Source organism: Elgaria multicarinata, chromosome 10 (assembly GCF_023053635.1).
Source record: "Elgaria multicarinata webbii isolate HBS135686 ecotype San Diego chromosome 10, rElgMul1.1.pri, whole genome shotgun sequence".
Classification (NCBI taxonomy): domain Eukaryota; kingdom Metazoa; phylum Chordata; class Lepidosauria; order Squamata; family Anguidae; genus Elgaria; species Elgaria multicarinata.
The window spans coordinates 2392906-2414679 of NC_086180.1; the positions used below are offsets into that span (position 1 = coordinate 2392906).

The window sequence follows — 21774 nt, forward strand, 5'->3', positions numbered from 1 at the left end:
GCTAAGCTAAGGAAGCAGCACCAGTGGATTTAACTGCAAGACTGCTTAGTGCTATTGTTCTTTTTTGAAAGAAAGCAACCTCTCCTGCATCTGACATTCTTCATGTGTCATCTTGCTCTTTCTCTGGTGTAGAAGGAACAAGACGGTCGCAATCCGAGGAGGGATAGCTCAGGTGCTCTGCCCCTTTTTGGCAAAAAAAGGTGCTCGCCAATCAATCCTACTCTCCTGTCAGTATGCATCTGTCTCGGGAACAAGTCCAGGACTGCATATCATGCCATTCAGGTTCAATGAGCATATTGGTGCAAAGCATCCTTTCAGAGGAGGACCAGCAGGGTCCTTTGCATAGAGAGATGAGTTGGGAAGCCTGGTTCAGAACCCACCTCTACCATGTGTTCCGTTGTGTTTTGCGGGCCACGGTTCCCAGTCTGTCAAACGGGCATAGCAGTAGCCTGCCATTAAATGCAGTAATTATAGTACATTTCTTTAAAGGCAGAAGGTTCTGTGAGTTTAGTAGCTGCAGAATTGAAAGGGGCAGTTCCCTGCATTGCATGCCACATGAAACTGAGGCCAGGCATCCCTATTGCTGCATAGGAGAAGGGTTGAATCTGGTGCGAGCATTAGAATCCTGGAGGCTGAGGCTGCGCTGTGTATATTTTGCAAGAGAAATGTGCATTCCAAAGCAAAACTGGGGAGGCGGGGAGCAGGCTAGGGGACGTGGCCTGGTGAAGCCTTTGTGGTGTTGTCCTGACACAGCTAGATATCAAAAAGGAAGCTGCAAATAGTTCTCCCTCTTTGGCTTCCTGGCTCTCCTGGGTGGCCCTTGTCACTGTCTTGCTGTATGTGCAGGTCTGTTGGTGAAAGTGGCCCACTGTGGAATGAGATCTCTGCAGTCAGGGCCACCCTCTGTGCTCGGCTATCCTTTCCTCTTAGAAAAAAACAAGTTCAAGCAAATCTGCACTTTCAGGTCTTTGTTGGTTGCGTCCTTTAAACTGGACAGACACTTCATAGAATCATAGAATAGCAGAGTTGGAAGGGGCCTACAAGGCCATTGAGTCCAACCCCCTGCTCATTGCAGGAATCCACCCTAAAGCAGATGGTTGTCCAGCTGCCTCTTGAAGGCCTCTAGTGGGGGAGAGCCCACAACCTCCCTAGGTAACTGATTCCATTGTCATACTGCTCTAACAGTCAGAAAGTTTTTCCTGATGTCCAGCTGGGATCTGGCTTCCTTTAACTTGAGCCCGTTATTCTGTGTCCTGTACTCTGGGAGGATCGAGAAGAGATCCTGGCCCTCCTCTGTGTGACAACCTTTTAAGTATTTGAAGAGTGCTGTCATGTCTCCCCTCCATCTTCTCTTCTCCAGGCTAAACATGCCCAGTTCTTTCAGTCTCTCCTCATAGGGCTTTGTTTCCAGACCCCTGATCATCCTGGTTGCCCTTCTGTCATTGTGGCCAACTTTGGATCAAATGCCCCAAGGGCATGCTTGGTTTCTCCTATCAAATTCTGTGGCAGGTGGATCCAAATGCTGTGGGTCAAATTGTGCCAACTTACAGAGATCAGTTTACTTCTGGTTATTCTTTCCCCCTCCCCATGGCTAGTAGTAGTAAAGGAGCTTGGCAGAGCGCTAAAGCTAGTGTTAAGTGGTGCAGAACTAATCATATTTAGCACTGATATTAGCATGTTGCATACGTTCCGTCAGTATTCCTAACAATAAGCCAGTGAGGTAGGCCAATATTTATCATGTATTGCAAGTATGTGGGGAGAGAGGCTGCAGCTTGCTGAAGACCAACCAGGCAAGACCAACCTGGTTCTTATCTTGGCTCTGCCATTAAACTCATTAAGGGCACAGCCCTATGCATGTTTAGACAGAAGAAAAGCCCTTCAACTCCCAGAATACCCCAACCTGCATGGCTGACTGAGGACTGCTGGGAGTTGTAGAATTGTTTTCTCCGCATGTATAGGATTACACCTTAACTGATCTGAGAGAATCTGCACAACCTTGGCTCCCCATCTGCTTCATGGGGGTACTTCATATTGACCCATCTTCCTAGCTTGTAAGGATCTTGCCCAGAGGTATTGTTTCCCAATCTTGCAACCTGGCGATGCCCATGGATTGCATCTAGGGTGTTCTGCATGGGTGTTCTTCCACTGAGCTTTGGCTCCTCCCCAATTATTACTCCACATGTCCTTTCTTAATGCATAAGCCTACTGTTTCTTGTCTGCCTTCCCCTGCCTGACTATTGCCCTTCTGAATTTTTTAAAATAAGTAGCGTATATATTTCATTTCTTTAGCCTTAAATGCATCCAGCTTATCCACCTTTTCCTTGTGTCTTTGAAGCCATTCGTTATCTTTGTAACTCTGCCTTGAATAATGTTCAGCTTGCTAAGACCCTGCCTTTCATTGACCACAGTGCTGGAATGAGGTTGGATTAGTAGCAAGCAAGATGTTGTTTTGGCTTCTGAATTCTTGGAAACAGTGTTACCCAGTTTGCTCATAACGGCAGCAAACTATGGGTTAATTAACTTATGATTTGCCTCAGCACATTCTGTGGCCATTGCGCATGTTCAACCCCTGATCGAAACAATCAGAGATTGCTACATGATATCTGAACCCAGACACAGAATTAATCATGAGTTATGCAACCCACAGTTAACCTACAATTAGTAGTTATGTTAAGTGTGGGATGTAACCCATGATTTGTTGCTGTTATGTGTGAACAGCCGCAATGGGTCCCCCATCCCCTTGTCGTTGTCTGCTTGGCTCTTCTGCAATTCCCATTCACTTCAGTGGGGCTTGGATGGCATTAATAGCTGGCATTGCCATCTTTGTAATCCTATGTGTCCTATTCTGGCTGCCCCATCTCAAAAAGACCCAGAGTAGAACTGGAGAAACTACACAAAAGGCAATCAAAGAGTTGGATAAGTGGATCAGCTTCCTTCTCAGAAAAGGCTCAAGTATTTGGTGGCTTTTTGGTTTAGAAAAAGGATGAAAGATTGAGGCATATAAAACTATGAACTGGGAAAGGCTGGGACAGGGAGAGAAGAGTGTGTTTCTCGTCTCCTAGGACTAGAATTTGGGGTTCCCTAATGCAATGGATTGGCAGTAAGGAAAAGAAAACCCTGATTGTGGCAAAATCCATAATTAAAGGATGCCATTCACTGTCACTAGTTTAGATGACTTTCAAGGAGGATTAGAAACAATCATGAAGGCCAGCTCAATCAGTGGCTATTACCTGTGGAAGCTAAATGGAGCCTCCACTTCCTGAGGCAGTATGCCTCTGAATATCAGGTGCTGAGGTCAAGCAAGGGTGGACTATTGCCTTCCTGCACTGTTTGTACACTTCCCAGAAGCATCCAGCTGGCCCCTGGATGAGATAGACTCTTGGTCTGATCCAGCAAAGTCAAACTAAAAGTGTCACTGGCATGTCCCTCAGAAGCTCATTGTTGACTCATGCTTGGCTTGTTAGCCTCTTACCTTGAAATCACCCCTGACTGCCTGGGCAGCAACACCCTGTCCTTCACATAATATGAAAGTCGTATTAGCCTTTTGTAATGCAGGAAAGAAAGATATTTGGCACCCTGTGGCTAACTATTAAGAAGCTTTTTATTACAACATGGCAAAAGCCTTTGTAGGTGGCAACTTACTTCCTCAGGTGCTGATGGGAAGCTCACCCACTTCTATCCCTCCTCTCTTAGATTTGTAAATTTGGTTTTGCCTTCTTTTGTGTGTTGAGCTCACACTCCAGTGCTCTATCTAATGTTTCACTTCTCCTTTCAGCTATTTGCAGTCTGTCCCGGTTTGTATTGCACATTCAATTAGTTCTGTTTTGTCTGTTCTTTTAATTGCCCGCCACCCTAGCAGCTTATTCCGAAGAGTAGCTTATAAATTCTCTTAAGTATTCCAATTGTGCAGCATTGTCTTTCCTCTCCTTCTAAGTGAGAATAGATGGGTGATCAGCTGAGATGAAATCAAACCTGCTCAAAATACCCCTGGTTAGATCCAACTTGTGGTTTCAGTACATCCTTTTCATATTTTCTTTGTGTAGAAAAGTTTGACTGGGTTCTGCTAATCAGTCTGTATTTTCTCAGAAGTCGGGCTCTCTGTGTGTGCTTTAACCCTTAGTCTTAACTGGGTGGCATGTTTGTGTGGGAATAACAGCACCAATTCATTCCGAAGTGAGTTTAAAACAGCCACAACAGATGCTGGCTGGCTTAAGACAAGATTGTCTGAATAAATTTCCCAAAGTTTGCAAGTTTGCTACCTTTCATTGGGAAAGGATAGTTTTCAATGATGCAACAGTATTTGAATACACATTGGAGATCAGTATTTTTTATTATTATTATTATTATTATTATTATTATTATTATTATTTATTACATTTATATACATTTATTCAGGGTGGATTTGATTTAAATCATTTTAAATCGTGATTTAAATCAATACTCAGAAAGACTCAATTTAATCATGTGAACCCCCCCCCCAAAGTGCACTCTATTCATTGAATTTTTTGAAACTTAGCACTTAAGAGGTAAGGGGTTGATTCCGTGTACATAGATTTGCAAAGGAACAATGGGTTTGTGATCTCTGCAGCCACAAATTCACAGTTTTGAGAACTGTAAAACCAAGCATCTGTGATAATATCTTCTAGATAGAAAAATTGCCCAATAATCTTACAGAAACCTCTGGAAGAGCATGACATTGTGAATGGATTAATGGAGTTCATTTACCAAAAAATGTAAACATTGCATAATTAAAAACTAATCCTTATTTCATGATGAATAACCTTTGGACTATAATGTATCTTAAATAGAAAACTATCTTTAGGTAGATTTCTCCTCAAAAAGCATTTTATTAAAAAAATCCGATTCAAATTAAAAAATCCTGATTCTTTTGATTTTTTATAAAACCATTGATTTTTATCCACCCTGCATTTATTACATTTATAGTATGGGCCAACACATGATCGAACAGCCCACCATAGCTTATTTAATCCATGGTGGGTTGTGGCACATGTGGGTGGCCATTTTGAATGTTCAGGACTCCCATGGCTTGTTGTGTCATGCGAAACCAGGTGGCAGGGGTTGTTTGAGGATTAAACAACCATCACATAACCCAGCAACAGACCATGGATCATGACATGACAAGCCATGTGAGAACTGGGTCTATCTGTTGAAATGATCAAAGACTGATTTTAAACATGGGTGATGGTGATCTGGGTTCACATCTTCTGTCCAACTGCAAGTTTGCTATGTGAATGTCCTTAGCTGGGCATTCACGCAGGTAAGGGGGCATTACCTATGTGAATGCCCCCTTAGTGCAAAAGTCTGCCCCCCGTTTTGTTATACTCGGTTAAAGGATCTCAACTCCTTTGGTTATTGCCCAAAGCCAATTAAAGAGCTACCTAAAGAGGGGGATTAACCTCTAATTCTGAGACTGAATTGGAATCTAATTGTTCAGCAGCCTAACTGTTTCAAAAACATGGTCAATCTGGCCATCTGATGAGGCTGTAAACCTTCAGCTGTCTGATAGGAAAGTGGCCTCTTCAAGATGTTGGGGCAATCTTCCTGAAAACAGGCATCGTCTTGAGTCAAATTGTTTCTTGTAAGTAGGAAGAAAGGAGATGAGGAGTTGTTTGTGCGGAGAGGCTTCTTTAACTTGGTCCTTCTGCCATGCATGTGCTTTGCCAGAGAGAGCTAGTGTGACAGAGTGGATAGCCTGTTGGGCTTGGATGTAGGTATGTTGGGCACAGTGGTCAGATAATGTCAGTTGGGCCAATGGCTGGAGATGGTCAAAGTTATCCAAATGTTTGTTGGAAGTTTAAAATCTTAAGATATAAATAAGTAGCCTACTGCAGGTTCTGAATGTCAGTCTGTTTTATAGATGGGGGAATGGGGGTGGCTGAACCTGAGAAATTGTGACTGACTCAGTGCTCAACAGGGCAGATGTTTTGAACATGGTTCTTGTCTAACACCCTTATCAGCTAAACTTTATTGTCTCTGGCCTCCTAAAAAAAAAAGGGTGGTTTAAAATCAAGTTTCTGAACTGTATGACAGTGGGCTGTGTTTGAAAAATATGCCTGGCCTGTGAAATGCCTTGTGTATTCTTTGTGATTGGCTTTTTCCAGCCTGGTGCCCTCCAGATGTTTTGGACTACAACTCACAAAATTCCTGATTATTGGCCTTGCTGACTGGGCTGATATGAGCTGATGTTCATAGAAGCATAGAATCATAGAATAGTAGAATCACAGAATAGCAGAGTTGGAAGGGCCCTCAAGGCCATCGAGTCCAACCCCCTGCTCAATGCAGGAATCCACCCTAAAGCATCCCTGACAGATGGTTGTCCAGCTGCCTCTTGAAGGCCTCTAGTGTGGGAGAGCCCACCACCTCCCTAGTTAACTGGTTCCATTGTCGTACTGCTCTAACAGGAAGTTTTTCCTGATGTCCAGCTGGAATCTGGCTTCCTGTCACTTGAGCCCATGATTCTGTGTCCTGCACTCCGGGAGGATCGAGGAGAGCTCCTGGCCCTCCTCTGTGTGACAACCTTTCAAGTATTTGAAGAGTGCTATCATGTCTCCCCTCCATCTTCTCTTCTCCAGGCTAAACCTGCCCAGTTCTTTCAGTCTCTCTTCATAGGGCTTTGTTTCCAGACCCCTGATCATCCTGGTTGCCCTCCTCTGAACACGCTCCAGCTTGTCTGCCTCCTTCTTGAATTGTGGAGCCCAGAACTGGACGCAATACACTAGATGAGGCCTAACCAGGGCCGAATAGAGAGGAACCAGAACCTCACGTGATTTGGAAGCTCTACTTCTATTAATGCAGCCCAAAATAGCATTTGTCTTTCTTGCAGCCATATCACACTGTTGGCTCATATTCAGTCAAGTAGAGTTGGAAGGGGCCTACAAGGCCATCGAGTCCAACGCCCTGCTCAATGCAGGAATCCACCCTAAAGCATCCCTGACAGATGGTTGTCCAGCTGCCCCTTGAAGGCCTCTAGTGTGGGAGAGCCCACAACGTCCCTAGGTTACTGGTTCCATTGTTGTACTGCTCTGCAGTCAGAATATCTCTAGGGTACGAAGTTGAGCATGTTTGTGATCATCTTTTCTTTCCATAGGGTGTGCAACTCTATACTGCAGGCTTGCAGGTAGCCATATTCCACGTTACCTGTGGCAAGAAAAATGGTTATTTGGCAGGGAAACTTAAAATTATATGTGTATTCTTTGAATAGAAAAGTTGGTGCACTGTTCAGTTTTGTGGATTTACTTGCCAGCTGCTGTTCTCTCACTGGCCTTTGTTTTTAAAAAGCCGCCTATTTGTGTCCATTGGAGGGTTGATTAAGCTCACCACAAAAGCAGAAGGGAGGTTTGTCAGCTGCCCACAATCTGTGGTTAGCATGTCCAGGGTGTGGGAAGCTAACCCTGTTTTCAATGTCTTACCATAGTAATGCTCCTTGTTGGAGTATTCAAAATACTATACAACTTCAAGCATGGCTTGTGGTGCAAAATGTACATACGGAGCAGGTTTATGTGCAATAAAGATTGCATGTATTGAATTGCACAGCTTATGTACTTACCCAGAAATAGAGCATTCCTGGTGTTTTGGGATAGCCGTTTCTGACTAATGCCATCCTAACAGGTAACACTACTTACTGCAGGTGGATGCTCTCTCTTAAGCCAGGGGAGTGTGCCCAAAATCATACAGCAAGTGGGGTGGGGGTGGGGGTGGGGGAAGCATAATTGCAGCTCTTGCATAATTTGCTACTGCAGGTTAAGGGTGTGCACTGGTTTGAGAGAGAGCTGGGGCAAAGAACTCTACAGGGAAAAGGCTGACCATGGAAGCTCCCTCCAAACCCCTGGAAATACAGTCCATCCTCTCCTTTGGCTTCCCTAGACATTGCCTGCACACATTCTCAGGCCCACCTTCACTCTTAGGGCTTAGCTTTTTATATATATGTGAGAGTCTTATGGTGCTCACGTTGGTGCAATTTCTACGCTTCAGGGGTACGACCATAGGTTGTGCACAATGTGACTCCTGCCTGGATCTAGTCACAGCCTGGTTCCCAAGCCTCCCTCTAATTGCCATAAAAGGTTTGATGAACCCTGTTTGTAGATATCCACTCACTTGAGGTAAGAATCTCATCTAGGTCTTCTGGCGAAGCTTCACAAACGTTGATTCCTTTCTTTCAGGAACTGCAAATGACTAATGCAGTCACAAACAGGCAGACCAGCTAATCAGTGTCTTTGTGGACTAGTAACTTGGGTGGACTTATATGTGAGACTGAGCAAAGTTTTGGGCAGAGGGGAGGAGGGTGTCTCTCCCTCTGTTCTCTACCAGCTCGGTATTATTCCCCAAAGCTGCCACTTTGGCCAAGAACTTTTTGATCTGGGAATGTCAAGGGTGAGGTGAGAGAAGAGGCCACCTGCGATTGGGTTCCAGCTTCAGCTGCTATAAATAGCTTTGAGAATCACTTAGTTTGTTGACTGGCTGATCATTTACAAAAGGCACCTCAACTTGGCCCTTCCAAAGGGCAGCTCTTATTCCTCCACAGAGGCCACAGCGGTATCCCAACCCCGTTCCAGTCGCCCCGGTTTGCTGCTGCCTGTCGTAACCCATCCCAGTGATGCCAGAATTCTGGTGTGTGGGCAATGTCACAAGGCATACACTGGTTCCTGCCTGTTCACCTTACTGGTGTTGGAAATGTCTATATTTGCAGTCAGGGAGGTACAGCTAGGGAAAGCTTGTAAAAACGTGGTTGTCTGTAGTAAGTTCAGCATTCTCCTGAGGTGACCTGGCACAGAAGTGTTGGTAAACTGGAACAAAGTTGGCTCCTTTTTCCTCTTAGGCTGTCTACGCAACCAGAGATGACTAGCGTAGTTCTGTATGGGCTAGTAGTGTTGAGCTAGTACGTTTGGACTGACTTGCAAGGCGTAGGGGAGGCGTCCAGAAGCCAAGCAGGAAGAGGAGGCAACTGCTTTTTCGCGTCATGGGGCCTACTGAGATTCCTATGCAGAAGCTCAGCGTCCTTTTAAAGTTAACTTTGAACATGCCGTCAGCGCATGCCTTGGAGGGGAAAGTGCTACAATTTCTGCCCTTACCTCATGGCCTGCCAGCTGTGCAATGCCCCACCTCTGAGTCAGTGCCTCCTTGCTGTACCGCAGCTTCATGCCTTCCAAACCTCTAAACCTGTTGTGCCATAAAGCACATGCCTTGGTGCTCTCTTTGATGCGTACGTAGCCTGTGCTGCATTTCAATCAACAAGGAGGAGTTCTCTCTCTCTCTCTCCTTCTGGACAAGTGTGTACTCTGTGCTCTTGGATTGGGGACGCATCCTGTGTGCTATTTGATACCTGCACCTGTCAATGGCCCCTTGAACCAGACTCAAGAGCAAGTCAGGATAGGTTCTCAGACCTTGCACCCAGGAAATCTGAACATTGCGGCTTCGAAAGAGGATGCAGCTCCTCCGTACTTCAGCTGTTAGGCCTCTGCTCGGAGTGTTCAATCCTCTTTCAGCTTGAGGGCCAGATTCTGTTTCGGAGACGCTCTCGGAGGCCATGTCCCAGTGGTGGGAGGGACCAAGGGCAAAAGGGGTGGGGCCAAAAATACCAGCATATTTTGACTCGCAGCTCTTAGTGCCAGTAACTAAGCCTTAGAAGAGGCATTTCAGCCTTTTAGAATGAGTGGAGAAAAATGGCAAAAGCTGGGAAATGACCAACTGATCAGCAGCCAGGTGAAAGGAGATGGGTCGATCTGGGGCACCTGGGAGGGACCCTAGGTTCACTGGATTTAACCTATGGGCCTGAGGTTCTACACCTCTGGTGTAGAGGTGAACACTCTGAACACTCTGCAGCGTGTTCAGAGGAGGGCAACCAGGATGATCAGGGGTCTGGAAACAAAGCCCTATGAGGAGGGACTGAAAGAACTGGGCATGTTTAGCCTGGAGAAGAGAAGATTGAGGGGAGACATGAGAGCACTCTTCAAAGACTTAAAAGGTTGTCACACAGAGGAGGGCCAGGATCTCGTCTCGATCCTCCCAGAGTGCAGGACACGGAATAATGGGCTCAAGATAAAGGAAGCCAGATTCCAGCTGGACATCAGGAAACACTTCCTGACTGTTAGAGCAGTACGACAATGGAATCCGTTATCTAGGGAGGTTGTGGGCTCTCCCACACTAGAGGCCTTCAAGAAGCATCTGTCAGGGATGCTTTAGGGTGGATTCCTGCATTGAGCAGGGGGTAGGACTCGATGACCTTGTAGGCCCCTTCCAGCTCTGCTGTTCTATGATTCTATGATTCTTTGCTAGAAGAAGATATCAAGGGGGTGCAGAATCCCCACTTTCTGGACATGAGCAATCCTACTTAGCCTTCTCTTTGTTGAAAATCTTGTATTTAACCATTTGCCTGGCAGCCATAGGCACCCAATTCTAAGCAGGCAAGTGAGGGGCTGATGGAGGACAGCCAGATCGCTCTGCCCCCTCCTCCACCATGCTAGTCACGGGGAAAGAAGCCCCCCTCTTATGTAACCAGCATGGAACGCAACAGATTGGCAAAGGAGGGCTGGATCACTCTGCCTTTCTGTCACTCTGCTTGGCCGAAGGCATCCCCCCCACACACACTTTTTAAAGCAGCCCGCTTAAGAAGGTAGTAGCTTTCCATGCTGACCACAGAGAAGGGGGCTTCCCATTCTGCATCACCAGTGCGAAAACACAGGGTAGTAAAATCATTTGCAGGCCTGTTTACGAGGCAGCTCTAGGAGGAGGTGGTATCCATGCACTTTCAGAGTTCACTCTTTAACTTTAAAAATTAAAATGTTTCCTTAAAAATCGAAAACTTTAAAGCAGACGTGCTAGATTTGGTGTCTGGCAGCAGATTCTGCAGTCCTGCGGAAACCAGGCATCCCTGACTAAGGGGATCTCTCCTCTTCACCTCAGTGTACATGGAGAGGCATTTTATTATGGGCTTTGATTCCAGTTTGTCTTGTTAGCAAATAAATGTTTCACTTTCCCCATGGTAACAAGCATATAAAGCAAAAGGCAGAGCAGGGATTCAGGCTGAGATCTTCCGGGTTCAACTGTGGAAAATGAAGGCCTTGCTGCGTAAGCTGCAAGCCCTTTGAGAGTGTTTTTTCTTTCCAAAAGCACATGTGGGTGGGTTCAGTCTTTGTCCTTCTCTGGCCAACTGCTGGCTGGCTATCCTGCTCTGCTGACTGTAAAAACTAGAACAACTTCCAGAGGCCTGCTTCAAGACAGAACAGCCCCACCTCCACCACCCTCCCCACCTTCTCCAGAGTAGTTCAGACCCACTGTGTGGCACAAAGGGTAGGCAGAGAGTGAGAGAGCCAAGTTGTGTGCTCCAGGGAAGTGTCGCTTGGATCAGAAAGGAAACTTCAGATGGAATAGGCATCATCCCAGGATGTAGCTGATGCAGCCCAGGACCTCAGTGCTCCAGGATCCGAGATCCAAATCCAGAGCAATAGGAGGTAACTACTGTGACCGCTCTGGGAAGCCTTCCAGATGTATACGGCTGTGATGGATTCCCATTCAGGAAATGGCCAATCTAGTATCAGCAGCCAGTTACTGGCACTTGATGTCCTCCAAGAGGTTGCAGCAGGAATTGGTGGGAATAGGTCACCTGGTTCTCTTGCTAGTCGGAGCAGCTGGCCTTGCTAGCCTTGGACTGTCTTCACTCCAGCCTGCCCTCAGCTGCACAGAAGTTGCGTCTGACACAGCCTCTTAACCCTGAATGAGCAGCTCTGTCTGGACCCCCATTGCCTTCCCTATCCCGATTTCTCCTGCTGGCTACTGACTGCTGAGTGTGCTGTACAATTTCTCATTTCTGTGGTCTAGTGGGTGGAAGCACCCTGCTTGCCCCCAAATGTGATGTTTCCAGCAAGGCCCACAGTTTCTCTGGTTCTTCATCACGGTCTCTGTGCATCACACATTATGGGCTCTGCACCGAGTCTGATTTCGGGGAACTTCCACAGCTGAGGATTGTTTTAGGTGGGAACCCTCCCACTACCCTCCTAATGCACATGTTCCCGGGGTTCCCGCCCTTGCCCTCAGTTCTCGTGTTTTGGTTGGGAAAATCCTCTTTAGAATCTGCCTTCTACGGATCTCCTTTTCCCAAGTGAGGCTTGCCAAATTTCAGTGTCTCCACTGCTTCACTTTTTGAGGAGGGGGGGGGCTCAGTGGTGTCCTCACTTTCCCCTTGGCTGAAGACCAACCAACTCCCTCTCAGGATCTTTCTCGCCATTGATCTCATCAGCACGTGGTATGTTTCTACAGCCTTTCTGGGTGTTGTGGTTCTCTTTCTCCTGCCAATTCTCGCTCTGCAGGGGCTCTCCTCTCTGGGGCCTCAGCACAGGCTGGACTGATTTATGGCCCATATGCCGGGAGCTGCTGCTGGCTCCCGGCTTTTGTTGCTCAGCACCTGGCAAATGGCTGGGAAAACCTTTTGGCCATGCAGGAAATGGCTGCAAATCCCAGGGTGGATGGAGATGCAAGGAAAGAGCATCTGGGCCCATGCGGTTTCCTTGGAGGAGGGAGGGAGGAGCATTGTGGTTGGCTTTGTATTATTTTATTCTTTCAGTTATTATATTTATTCCCTCGCTTTTCCCCTCTTGCAAGGAACCTGAGGTGGCTTGCATGATCCTCCTCCTCTCCACCCTGTGAGCTTCATGTCTAAGTGGGGACTTGAACCCAGTCCAGCAACCTAACTGCTACTCCACACTTAGCCAGAACTGGCAAATGTGAAGGTCGTCACCAGTTCCTAAAGGAACCGGGACCCGGGCTTAAGCCTGCTCTGAAACAAAATACTTTCATTAGGACCAATCAGAATTCCACAAAAAAATATGCAAGCTCCCAAATTCTCCAGATCTCATTAGGCCAGGTGGTACAAAAAGCAGGGGATGGGGGAAGGAAAAGCAAAATCCAAAAAACGTGGCTAGTTGTTGTGTCCACTTTGGATATTTTTCTTTCCGTATTCCAGAGTGGAACTTGATGGTTTCAAAACAGATTCCCTTTGCCACACCCAGCAGGGTTGCAGAAGTCCCCCAGTGATGTTTTGCTGTATGCCTGAAAACCAGAAATGTTAGTGCTTGAATCTGGGACTTGTGCACGATAGCCTCTTCCCTTAAAGCACGGCTTTTATGCTTTCTGCCTTCAATTAAACTCTTGCCGTGTGGGCTAGTTGGTGAGGAACTCCTGTGTTGCAGCCACCATGGAACTCTGCATTTTGCACAGGAAAGGGGGAATATGTCCTTGGGTGTGCTCTCCTTGGGTGCGTGCCTTCTGGCCATTCCCCTTACCTGCGTAAACCGAGCCCTTGGGCACTGCCTGTCAGACCAATCTTAGCACATAATGCACAACCGCAGGATGGAGGCTGTGGGTCCCAGACGTTCAAGAAATGTGTCTGGTCTTACTTCTCTTCTGAAGCATGCCAAGAGGTGCTCTGTGAGAAGAACTCCCTGTTTCCCTAATGCATAGTGCACAAAAGCAGTTGCTGGCGTTCCAGTAGCTCCATATCCTTTGTGCATGTGGCAAAGTATTTAATTGTTACTCCATGGAAGTGATCTCTGAGTAGGAAACTTGGCTGTGAAGCAGCCCGAAGATGGTGTGTGTGGTGGGCCAGGAGAGTGTTCAGAACAGGGATCATAGAATCATAGAATAGCAGAGTTGGAAGGGGCCTACAAGGCCATCGAGTTCAACCCCCTGCTCAGTGCAGGAATCCACCCTAAAGTATCCCTGACAGATGGTTGTCCAGCTGCCTCTTGAAGGCCTCTAGTGTGGGAGAGCCCACAACCTCCCCAGGCAACTGATTCCATTGTCGTACTGCTCTAACAGTCAGGACGTTTTTCCTGATGTCCAGCTGGAATCTGGCTTCCTTTAACTTGAGCCTGTTATTCCGTGTCCTGCACTCTGGGAGGATCTAGAAGAGATCCTGGCCCTCCTCTGTGTGACAACCTTTCAAGTATTTGAAGAGTGCTCTCATGTCTCCCCTCAGCCTTCTCTTCTTCAGGCTAAACATGCCCAGTTCTTTCAGTCTCTCTTCATAGGGCTTTGTTTCTAGACCCCTGATCATCCTGGTTGCCCTCCTCTGAACACGCTCTAGCTTGTCTTCGTCCTTCTTGAATTGTGGAGCCCAGAACTGGACGCAATACTCTAGATGAGGCCTAACCAGGGCTGAATAGAGAGGAACCAGGACCTCAAGTGATTTGGAAGCTATACTTCTATTAATGCAGCCCAAAATAGCATTTGCCTTTCTTGCAGCCATGTCACACTGTTGGCTCATATTCAGTTTGCGATCGACAACAATTCCAAGATCCTTCTCGTTTGTAGTATTGCTGAGCCAAGTACCCCCCATCTTGTAACTGTGCATTTGGTTTCTATTTCCTAAATCCTCCTCCTCCTCCTCCTCCTCTTCCTCTTCCAGTTTTCACTCCAATCAATTTACCTCCAATCACACGCAGCTCTGGCCACCTTCTGGCAACCAGCTTGGTTGCTTCATCGTCGTTTGAAACTCAATATGGCAAAGACTGAATTGCTTGTTTTTCCTCCTAAACCTTCCCCTCACCTCTCATTCTCTCTTACTTTCAATGATGTTACGCTTACTCCGGTCAAGGAAGCGCGTAGTCTTGGCGTTATATTTTACTCCTCGCTCTCCTTTATTCCTCATATTGAGGCAGTAGCTAAATCCTGTCGATTTTTCCTGTATAATATTGCCAGGATTCGATCAACTTTGTCTGTCTCTTCTGCCAAGACTCTTGTTCATGCATTGGTTATTTCTCGGTTGGAGTACTGCAACCTTCTTCTCTCTGGCCTTCCTTCTTCTCACATCAGTCCGTTGGTTTCTGTTCACCACTCTGCCGCAAAGATCATCTTCTGGGCTCGCCGCTCTGACCATGTAACTCCGCTTCTTCATTGGCTTCCAATTCACTTCAGAATCCAATATAAACTTCTCCTGTTAACCTACAAAGCTTTTCACGGTCTAGCTCCTTCCTATCTCTCCTCTCTCATCTCACACTATTGCCCCGCTCGTGCTCTTCGCTCCTCTGATGCCATGTTTCTCGCCTGCCCAAAGGTCTCTACTTCCCTTGCTCGGCTCCGTCCATTTTCTTCTGCTGCCCCTTATGCCTGGAACGCTCTTCCAGAACATTTGAGAACTACAAGTTCAACCGCAGCTTTTAAAGCTCAACTAAAAACTTTTCTTTTTCCTAAAGCTTTTAAAACTTGATTTTGTTCTGACTTTATACTGTTAGTTTTACCCTACCCAGTGCCTGTTTGCATTCTCTTCCCCTCCTTATTGTTTTATTATGGTTTTATTAGAATGTAAGCCTATGCGGCAGGGTCTCGCTATTTACTGTTTTACTCTGTACAGCACCATGTACATTGATGGTGCTATATAAATAAATAAATAATAATAATAATAATAATAATAATAATAATAATAATTCAGAAGTTGTTTGTTATCTTTGAAAGCAGCTAGAGACAAGATGGCATCCTTTGCGTCGTTGCCTCAGCAGGGGCCCTCTTACCTACCTCCATTGAGGTGTTGGGACTGCGGTGGTCTCCCCCTACGCCTTGGGGAGTTTACTCTGGCAGAAGATTTGCCTGTTCCTTGCCAGCAACTGCAGTCCTCTAGCCTTCATGAATCTTGCGGTTTTGCTGGATGAACTGCTCCTATATTCAGCCAAGCAGGAGAAATGGGCTGTGTGCGTTTGCGTGTGTCTTCTCATGGCAAGCAAACAAGGCGCCACAGCATCTTAAAAAGCTCCCCCACCCTACTCAGCCTGCCACATCCTCCTCTTGCCCATGTACTCTAGTCTGTATAGACAAAACCCAAATTCTGGGGTTCTGTGGGAACACTGTTGCTGGCTAGAGCTTAGGCCAGTGGGTGCTGCTACCGAACTATTGGAAGGTTTGGGACAAAGGTCAGCTCTCTAACCCTGACAGTGTTGGAGTCTATCAGCAACCCCCCACCCCCAGGAAACAGTGGTGGATCTTCTGAATACAGAGCAATGGATGCAAACGGGTCCTGCGGAAGAGTATTAAAAAGTGGAATCTGAGCTTACTCTGCCCAGACAGTCAAACAACTTAAAAGTCAAAATGTCTGTTCTTGGAGAAAAGCATGTTGAATTCATAGCCTAGCTTGCAGCCTGTTATTAGGACACTTACGTGTGTCCCACGCAGATGGCTGTGGGCTCCAGGGAGAACATGATCCGTGTCATTTTGCTGGAGAATAGTAGCTTTGATGTTGGGTCTTTAGATTTATTTGTTTGTTTGTTTATTACATTTTTATACTGCCCAATAGTCGAGGCTCCCTGGGCAGTTTACAATTAAAACCAGAACATATAAAAAGTCAAGATTTTAAAATGGTAAAAACACCTCCTAATTCAGATAGGGACGGGGGCTGAGCCAGAAGCTCCAGCAATATCCACCCTTCTTGAACTGGTGGTAGTGGTAGGCAGAGTAGGTACAGGGATGTATTGCCCCCACCCGCCCCCAGAGAAAGGAAGAAGAAGCTGGGCCTGGGGGAAACACAGCCTATCCAGATGTGGGCTTGTCTTTGTTACTTGTGAAATGCTCTTATGGTTTTATTCGTATTGCGCACTTTTAGAGCGCCCCTTTGTGTGAGGCCCACTGTATTTGCATTTTACAGATGGGCAACCCGGGGCTGCAAACGGGCCTTTTCCAAGCATCTACAGCAGAGGAGGGGACTTGAACCCTGTTCTCCCGGATCCGAATCCAGTTGCAGCTTCCTCCTTGCCAGAGAATACCCAAAATATACTCCTCAAATAGTGACCTTAGGGTGGGGTGGGGGGAAGTGTTTTCAGTTGAGACACGTGTGAGCCAATCTGGCCGTTCTGCGTTAACCTTGTTCTCATTCTGCTGCAATTTCCTGTGCCTCGGATGGCTCTTGCTTGAAAACGCCGTAGTTCCTGCTTTACCCAAGTACTCCCTCGTGTCTTCCTTGTGGCGGCTTAATATGGATAAATATTAATAACAGATATCATTTAATTTGGAGCATGGTATCTGTGGGTTTTTTTTCCTGCACGGAAACTAGATTTTTGGGAGGCGGGGGGGGCGGGAATACAGCTTTTGTGCTGCTTTGCATAATATTCCACATGGCCAGCATTCAGGCTTTTGACTTGGCGTAGGGCAGTATTCTTTGCTGTTGCAACACGGTCGCTCTGGTTGCCTGAGAGGTTGGAACATGCATGGCTTGATAGGGTGTTGATTCCGCAGTTCCAGTATGTGCTGGTGGATTTAGCATTTCCTTGTAGCATGCAGTACGCCTTGGAGTAGTTTCATTAATTGTCACAACAACCCCATGAGGTCTGCCACTAGGGCCCTTTCTACACCTAAGGATTATCCCAGGAAAATGGAGGGGTCGTCCCTGTCTGCTCCTGGGATCCCCTGTGTGTCATTTGCATGCACAGGGATGATCCCAGGACGATCCTTGGGGGAGGGGGGAAGGCAGGTGTAGAAACGGCCTAGTAGTCCTACAGGCATATAAGAAACTGAATTTGGGGAGGGGCCTTTGAGTGCCCTGGGGCAAGTTGCCTAGCCCTCCTTGAGATAGTCAGCCTGCATCCAGGTTGTGCCACTTCAGATATGACGGAATGCTTCTCTGTTCAAAACAGGCCCCTGCACATAGAAAGCTAGCAGGCTGTGGAGATGGCTATGTTTGAACCCTTCTCCTTGACATGCTATTTTTTTATGTGCAGGGGTTGCATTTAGGTGGTGTCATGAGGAGCGCTCAGTTGTACTGTACCTTTAGTGGCGCAGTCCAGACATGGGTTGGCTACCTCAGTGAGGCCAGACACGAGGGCCTTTTATCTCTGATGCCTGACCCAGATCTCGTCTACCTGTAATTTAAAAGCCGGAATTGTACTGGGGGCCTGGAGCCAACCCTCCCTACCCTTAGGCCCCCCGTGAACAGACTGTCATCACCAGCAGCACCATAAGCCCCGAGACCCCCTCTCTGTTGCCTATCTTCCTTCCCTACTCAGCATCCCGGATCAACACTGCTTGTCACTGGCAAGACTAGCTCAGGGCCTGAGGCCAGGCTCAAGAGAAGCTGAATTATGAGTTTGGCCTGTTGTGACCCTTTACCGGCTGGAGAGGCCCTTGCCTCTGTAATCCAGGTTCTGATGATCTCCAGGCTAGGCTCCGATAATGCATTTACTGAATGTGGGGCGGCATTTGGAAGACGATTAGGAAACTGCCATGCAGGAAGGAAGGAAGGAAGGAACTTTTTGTGCAAGCACTTGAGTCATTGCTGACTCCTAGAGGGACGCCTGCTTTCGCTGACGTTTTCTTGGCAGACTTTGTAGCGGGGTGGTTTGCCATTGCCTTCCCCAGTCGTGGTTACCTTTCCCCCAGCTAGCTGGGTACTCATTTTACCGACCTCGGGAGGATGGAAGGCTGAGTCGACCTGAGCCGGCTGCCTGAGATCCAGCTTCCGCTGGAATCGAACTCAGGCCATGGGGAGAGTTTCGGCTGCAGTAATTGCCGCTTACCACTCTGTGCCACACGAGGCTAGGTGCCATTCAGAAAACAGCTATGATTTTGGGAACGCAGCTTGTCTTGCTTAGACCAGCTGTGCTGGCTCCCAATTTGTTTCCAGGCCCAGTTCAGAGTGCTGGAGCTTACCTTGGAAAGCCCTGCATTAGCTGGGGACCAGGGTGCCTGAAGGCCTGCCTGTCTCCCCTGAGCTCCCTCGTCCACTGAGATCCACATCCGAAGCACTCACAGATACAGCGAGTGTTAATCAAGGCCAGGCCTTCTCCACGGTGGCTCCCAATTGTGGGATTCTCTCCCTGGGGAGGCCTGTCTGGCGGTTTGGTAGCAGGCAAAGACTATTTTTCTTCCTAAACGTTGGTTTTTATCCTGCTGCTTTGCCACTCTGTATTTTGTAATTGCTTTTGGGGGCTTTTAATTATGTATTGTGCTTTTGTATTATGTGATGCCAGCCTGGGAATGTCTCTTTGAAGGGTGGCTTATAAATCCCTGAAATAAATAAGTTCAGGGTGGCAGCTCTCTCTGACATGACACTGGCTTCTGAGGCCTCCAGAGCTCCGGGTGTCATTGGAGGCAATATCCCAGCATGCCCTAAATCTGAGCCCAGCACAAGTGCAATCTCTGATAGCTATGGTCATCAAATTTTCAGACACCCTTTGCCCCCTGCTTAGTTTTGCCCCCTGCATGTGTGCCACAAGAAGCTTGTTGCTCCAAGCCTCTACATATTTACTTGGACGTAAAATCCCATGGAACTGTGCGTAGGATCACAGCCGGACACGTTTGCCTTTACTGCCGCCTCCTGCTCGTACCTGGGGGAGTTGTGTCCTGGCCCCCTGCCTTGATCTGGTCTGGTCTGCGGTTGCAGCTGACTGCAGAGACGTGGGCTCTTGTTGGTTTCAGCCACAGTTGCTCCCCAAGTAGTGATTTCTCCTGCCAGAGCAAAGGACAGGTGGCTTCTTTTCCAAGTTGGTCATCTTGGCTGAAGGCTGGGCATATTGAAAGGCCCATGGGTGGGGCCACGTGTCTTTTTCCTTTCTGGGGAGAATGTGAGGCATGATGGTGTGGTTCTGGGTACAGTTACATGGGAGTAAGCCCTACTGAATTCAGTGGGACTTGCCTTTGAGTAAACCAGCATAAGATTGGGTGGTAACCAAGGCCTTAGCTAGACCTAAGGTTTATCCCGGGATCATCCCTGTTCATGTAAATGACACACAGGATATCCTGGGAGGAGCAGGCAGGAACGACCCCGGGACCACCCCGGGATAAAACTTAGGTCTAGCTAAGGCCCAAGTCTCTCTCTTGTATGTTGCGCGTTTCTGTCTCTTCAGAACGAGTGTAACCTATCCAGTGCAGATGGGGTCCCTATTCCATGATCGAGAGAGTAGATCAGGGAATAGGGACTTAACCAGAACTACTGCGGAGAGAAGTTCTGAAATGCGATGTGTGGGAAGTTGAGGTTGTTATATTTGGGGGTGGGGTGGAACAGCCTCCTTCGGCAGCCCCTGAGTTTTGATGGCCTTCCGCAGCATCTTCCCTCTTGCTCATCTTCCTTTCCCTTTGATCTCTCTGGCCTTTTCAGATTCCATAATGATGAATGGTTCCAACGTGGCCAACACAACCACAACTGCAACCCCCCCTGCGAAATCCAAGGAGGATCAGGTAGTGAATGGGCATGACGAGAAGGAGAACAACCCCTTTGCGGAGTACATGTGGATGGAGAATGAGGAGGACTTCAACCGACAGGTGACGCAGCAGAGGGGCCAACCCATTTCATTTACACAGATGAGCAAAGAATGTATAGGCTGCACTATAGCAGAGGCCCCGTGGGTGGCTTCTAGGGATTAAAACAAAGGCGATTACAATAAACCGAGTGTGAGCCGGGCAGTCCACAATTTGCATCCAGGCTTGGCCGCAGGTCCGTTTGAATCTGGGCTTCCTGGCCTTGCTCTCTCTTGGCCTCCTGTCCCTTTCATTTTCTCTTTCTTCCCCCCCCAGCCCAGCCCCATTGCAATATAGAGATAATTGCCTACCTTACGGGGTGTTTGTAAAGATTATTGAACCCATGTGGTTGCAGGGTTTTGAAGGCTAGAAACGCTCTCTCTAAACACCATGTATTGTGCCTCTCAGTCGTGCTGCTCTCTAGATGCGTTGGGCTGCATTTCTCATCGTTCTCTCATGCTGGCTAGAGCTGATGGAAGTTGAAACCCAGAAGATTTGGGGGGCGCCAGATTGGGGAAAGCTGTTGCCTGTTCTGTATGGATTCATCAGGGCTTGGCTTTTGGCTTCTTTTGAAAGAACTCCTCCCTTGGCAAAGGCCAGACGGACAAAGTCTAAAGCAGCCTTCCTCAACCTGGGGCGCTCCAGATGTGTTGGACTACAACTCCCAGAATGCCCCAGCCAGCTGGCTGGGGCATTCTGGGAGATGCAGTCCAACACATCTGGAGCGCCCCAGCTTGAGGAAGGTCTAAAGGGATGGAGCATGGCACTGGAGAAGAGCAGGCATCGGCAGAGAGGGGAAGGCAGGTGGGTATGTGGTTAGAGTGCCTGCCTCCCCAATCCACTGGGAAGCTCCATCCAGCCTCCCCTGCCCTGACCCCCACCCCACCCCACCCCACCCCCACAAGCTGAGCCTCCATCTGGCTCGGATAAATTACGACGGCTACAAATCGGCTCTCTCTAAATCCGATAAGTTACTTTAGATTATTTTAAACATATTTCCTCTGTGCTCAAGGTAGCTTGCAGTAGCAAAGTTTAAAAACCGCATAACGCCATAAAATCAGAATACTCACGTTAAAAGCTATAGGAAGAGCAAAAGGAGAGTTCAGCAGCCAAATGCTTTGCGAAATGAGGAAGCTGAGCTCCTTTCCAAAAAGGAGTGGCGGAGGACAGCACCGCGGGGCTTCAGGGTGACTCCCTGCAGTCAGTGTTCTAGCATTCTGCAGCAAGTCCCTTGGATCAGGGCCCGACCCACTGAGCTGCAGCTGCCACAGCAGCAGCTCACCTGTGGAGAGGCAGATCCGAAGGTATGTGGGCCTGAGGCCATGGGGGTCTTTCACTGTAAGTTCCAGTGCCTTGAATTCTGCCTGGAAGTCTGGGACCAGCCAGCGGAGTTGTTGTCAGACAGGCTGAACGCGTTCCGCCTCTCAGGAAGCAGCGGCAGCATTTAGCGCTCACAGATTGCGAGTCGTCTTCAGGCACGGCCCTGCACTGAGCTGCTCAGAGGCCAACATCCAAGCATGAGACACACAATTCTGCAGCAGGCAC

General features: G+C 47.8%; 1 protein-coding gene across 1 annotated transcript in view; it reads left to right on the forward strand.

The window, feature by feature from the left end:
• PAIP2B (poly(A) binding protein interacting protein 2B) overlaps positions 1-21774 on the forward strand; it is a 39911-nt gene that overhangs the window by 10604 nt on the left and 7533 nt on the right. The window contains exon 2 of the mRNA XM_063135863.1: positions 20090-20253. Within this exon, the coding sequence (XP_062991933.1) occupies positions 20090-20253 (164 nt within the window). The remainder of the gene's footprint in view (positions 1-20089; positions 20254-21774) is intronic.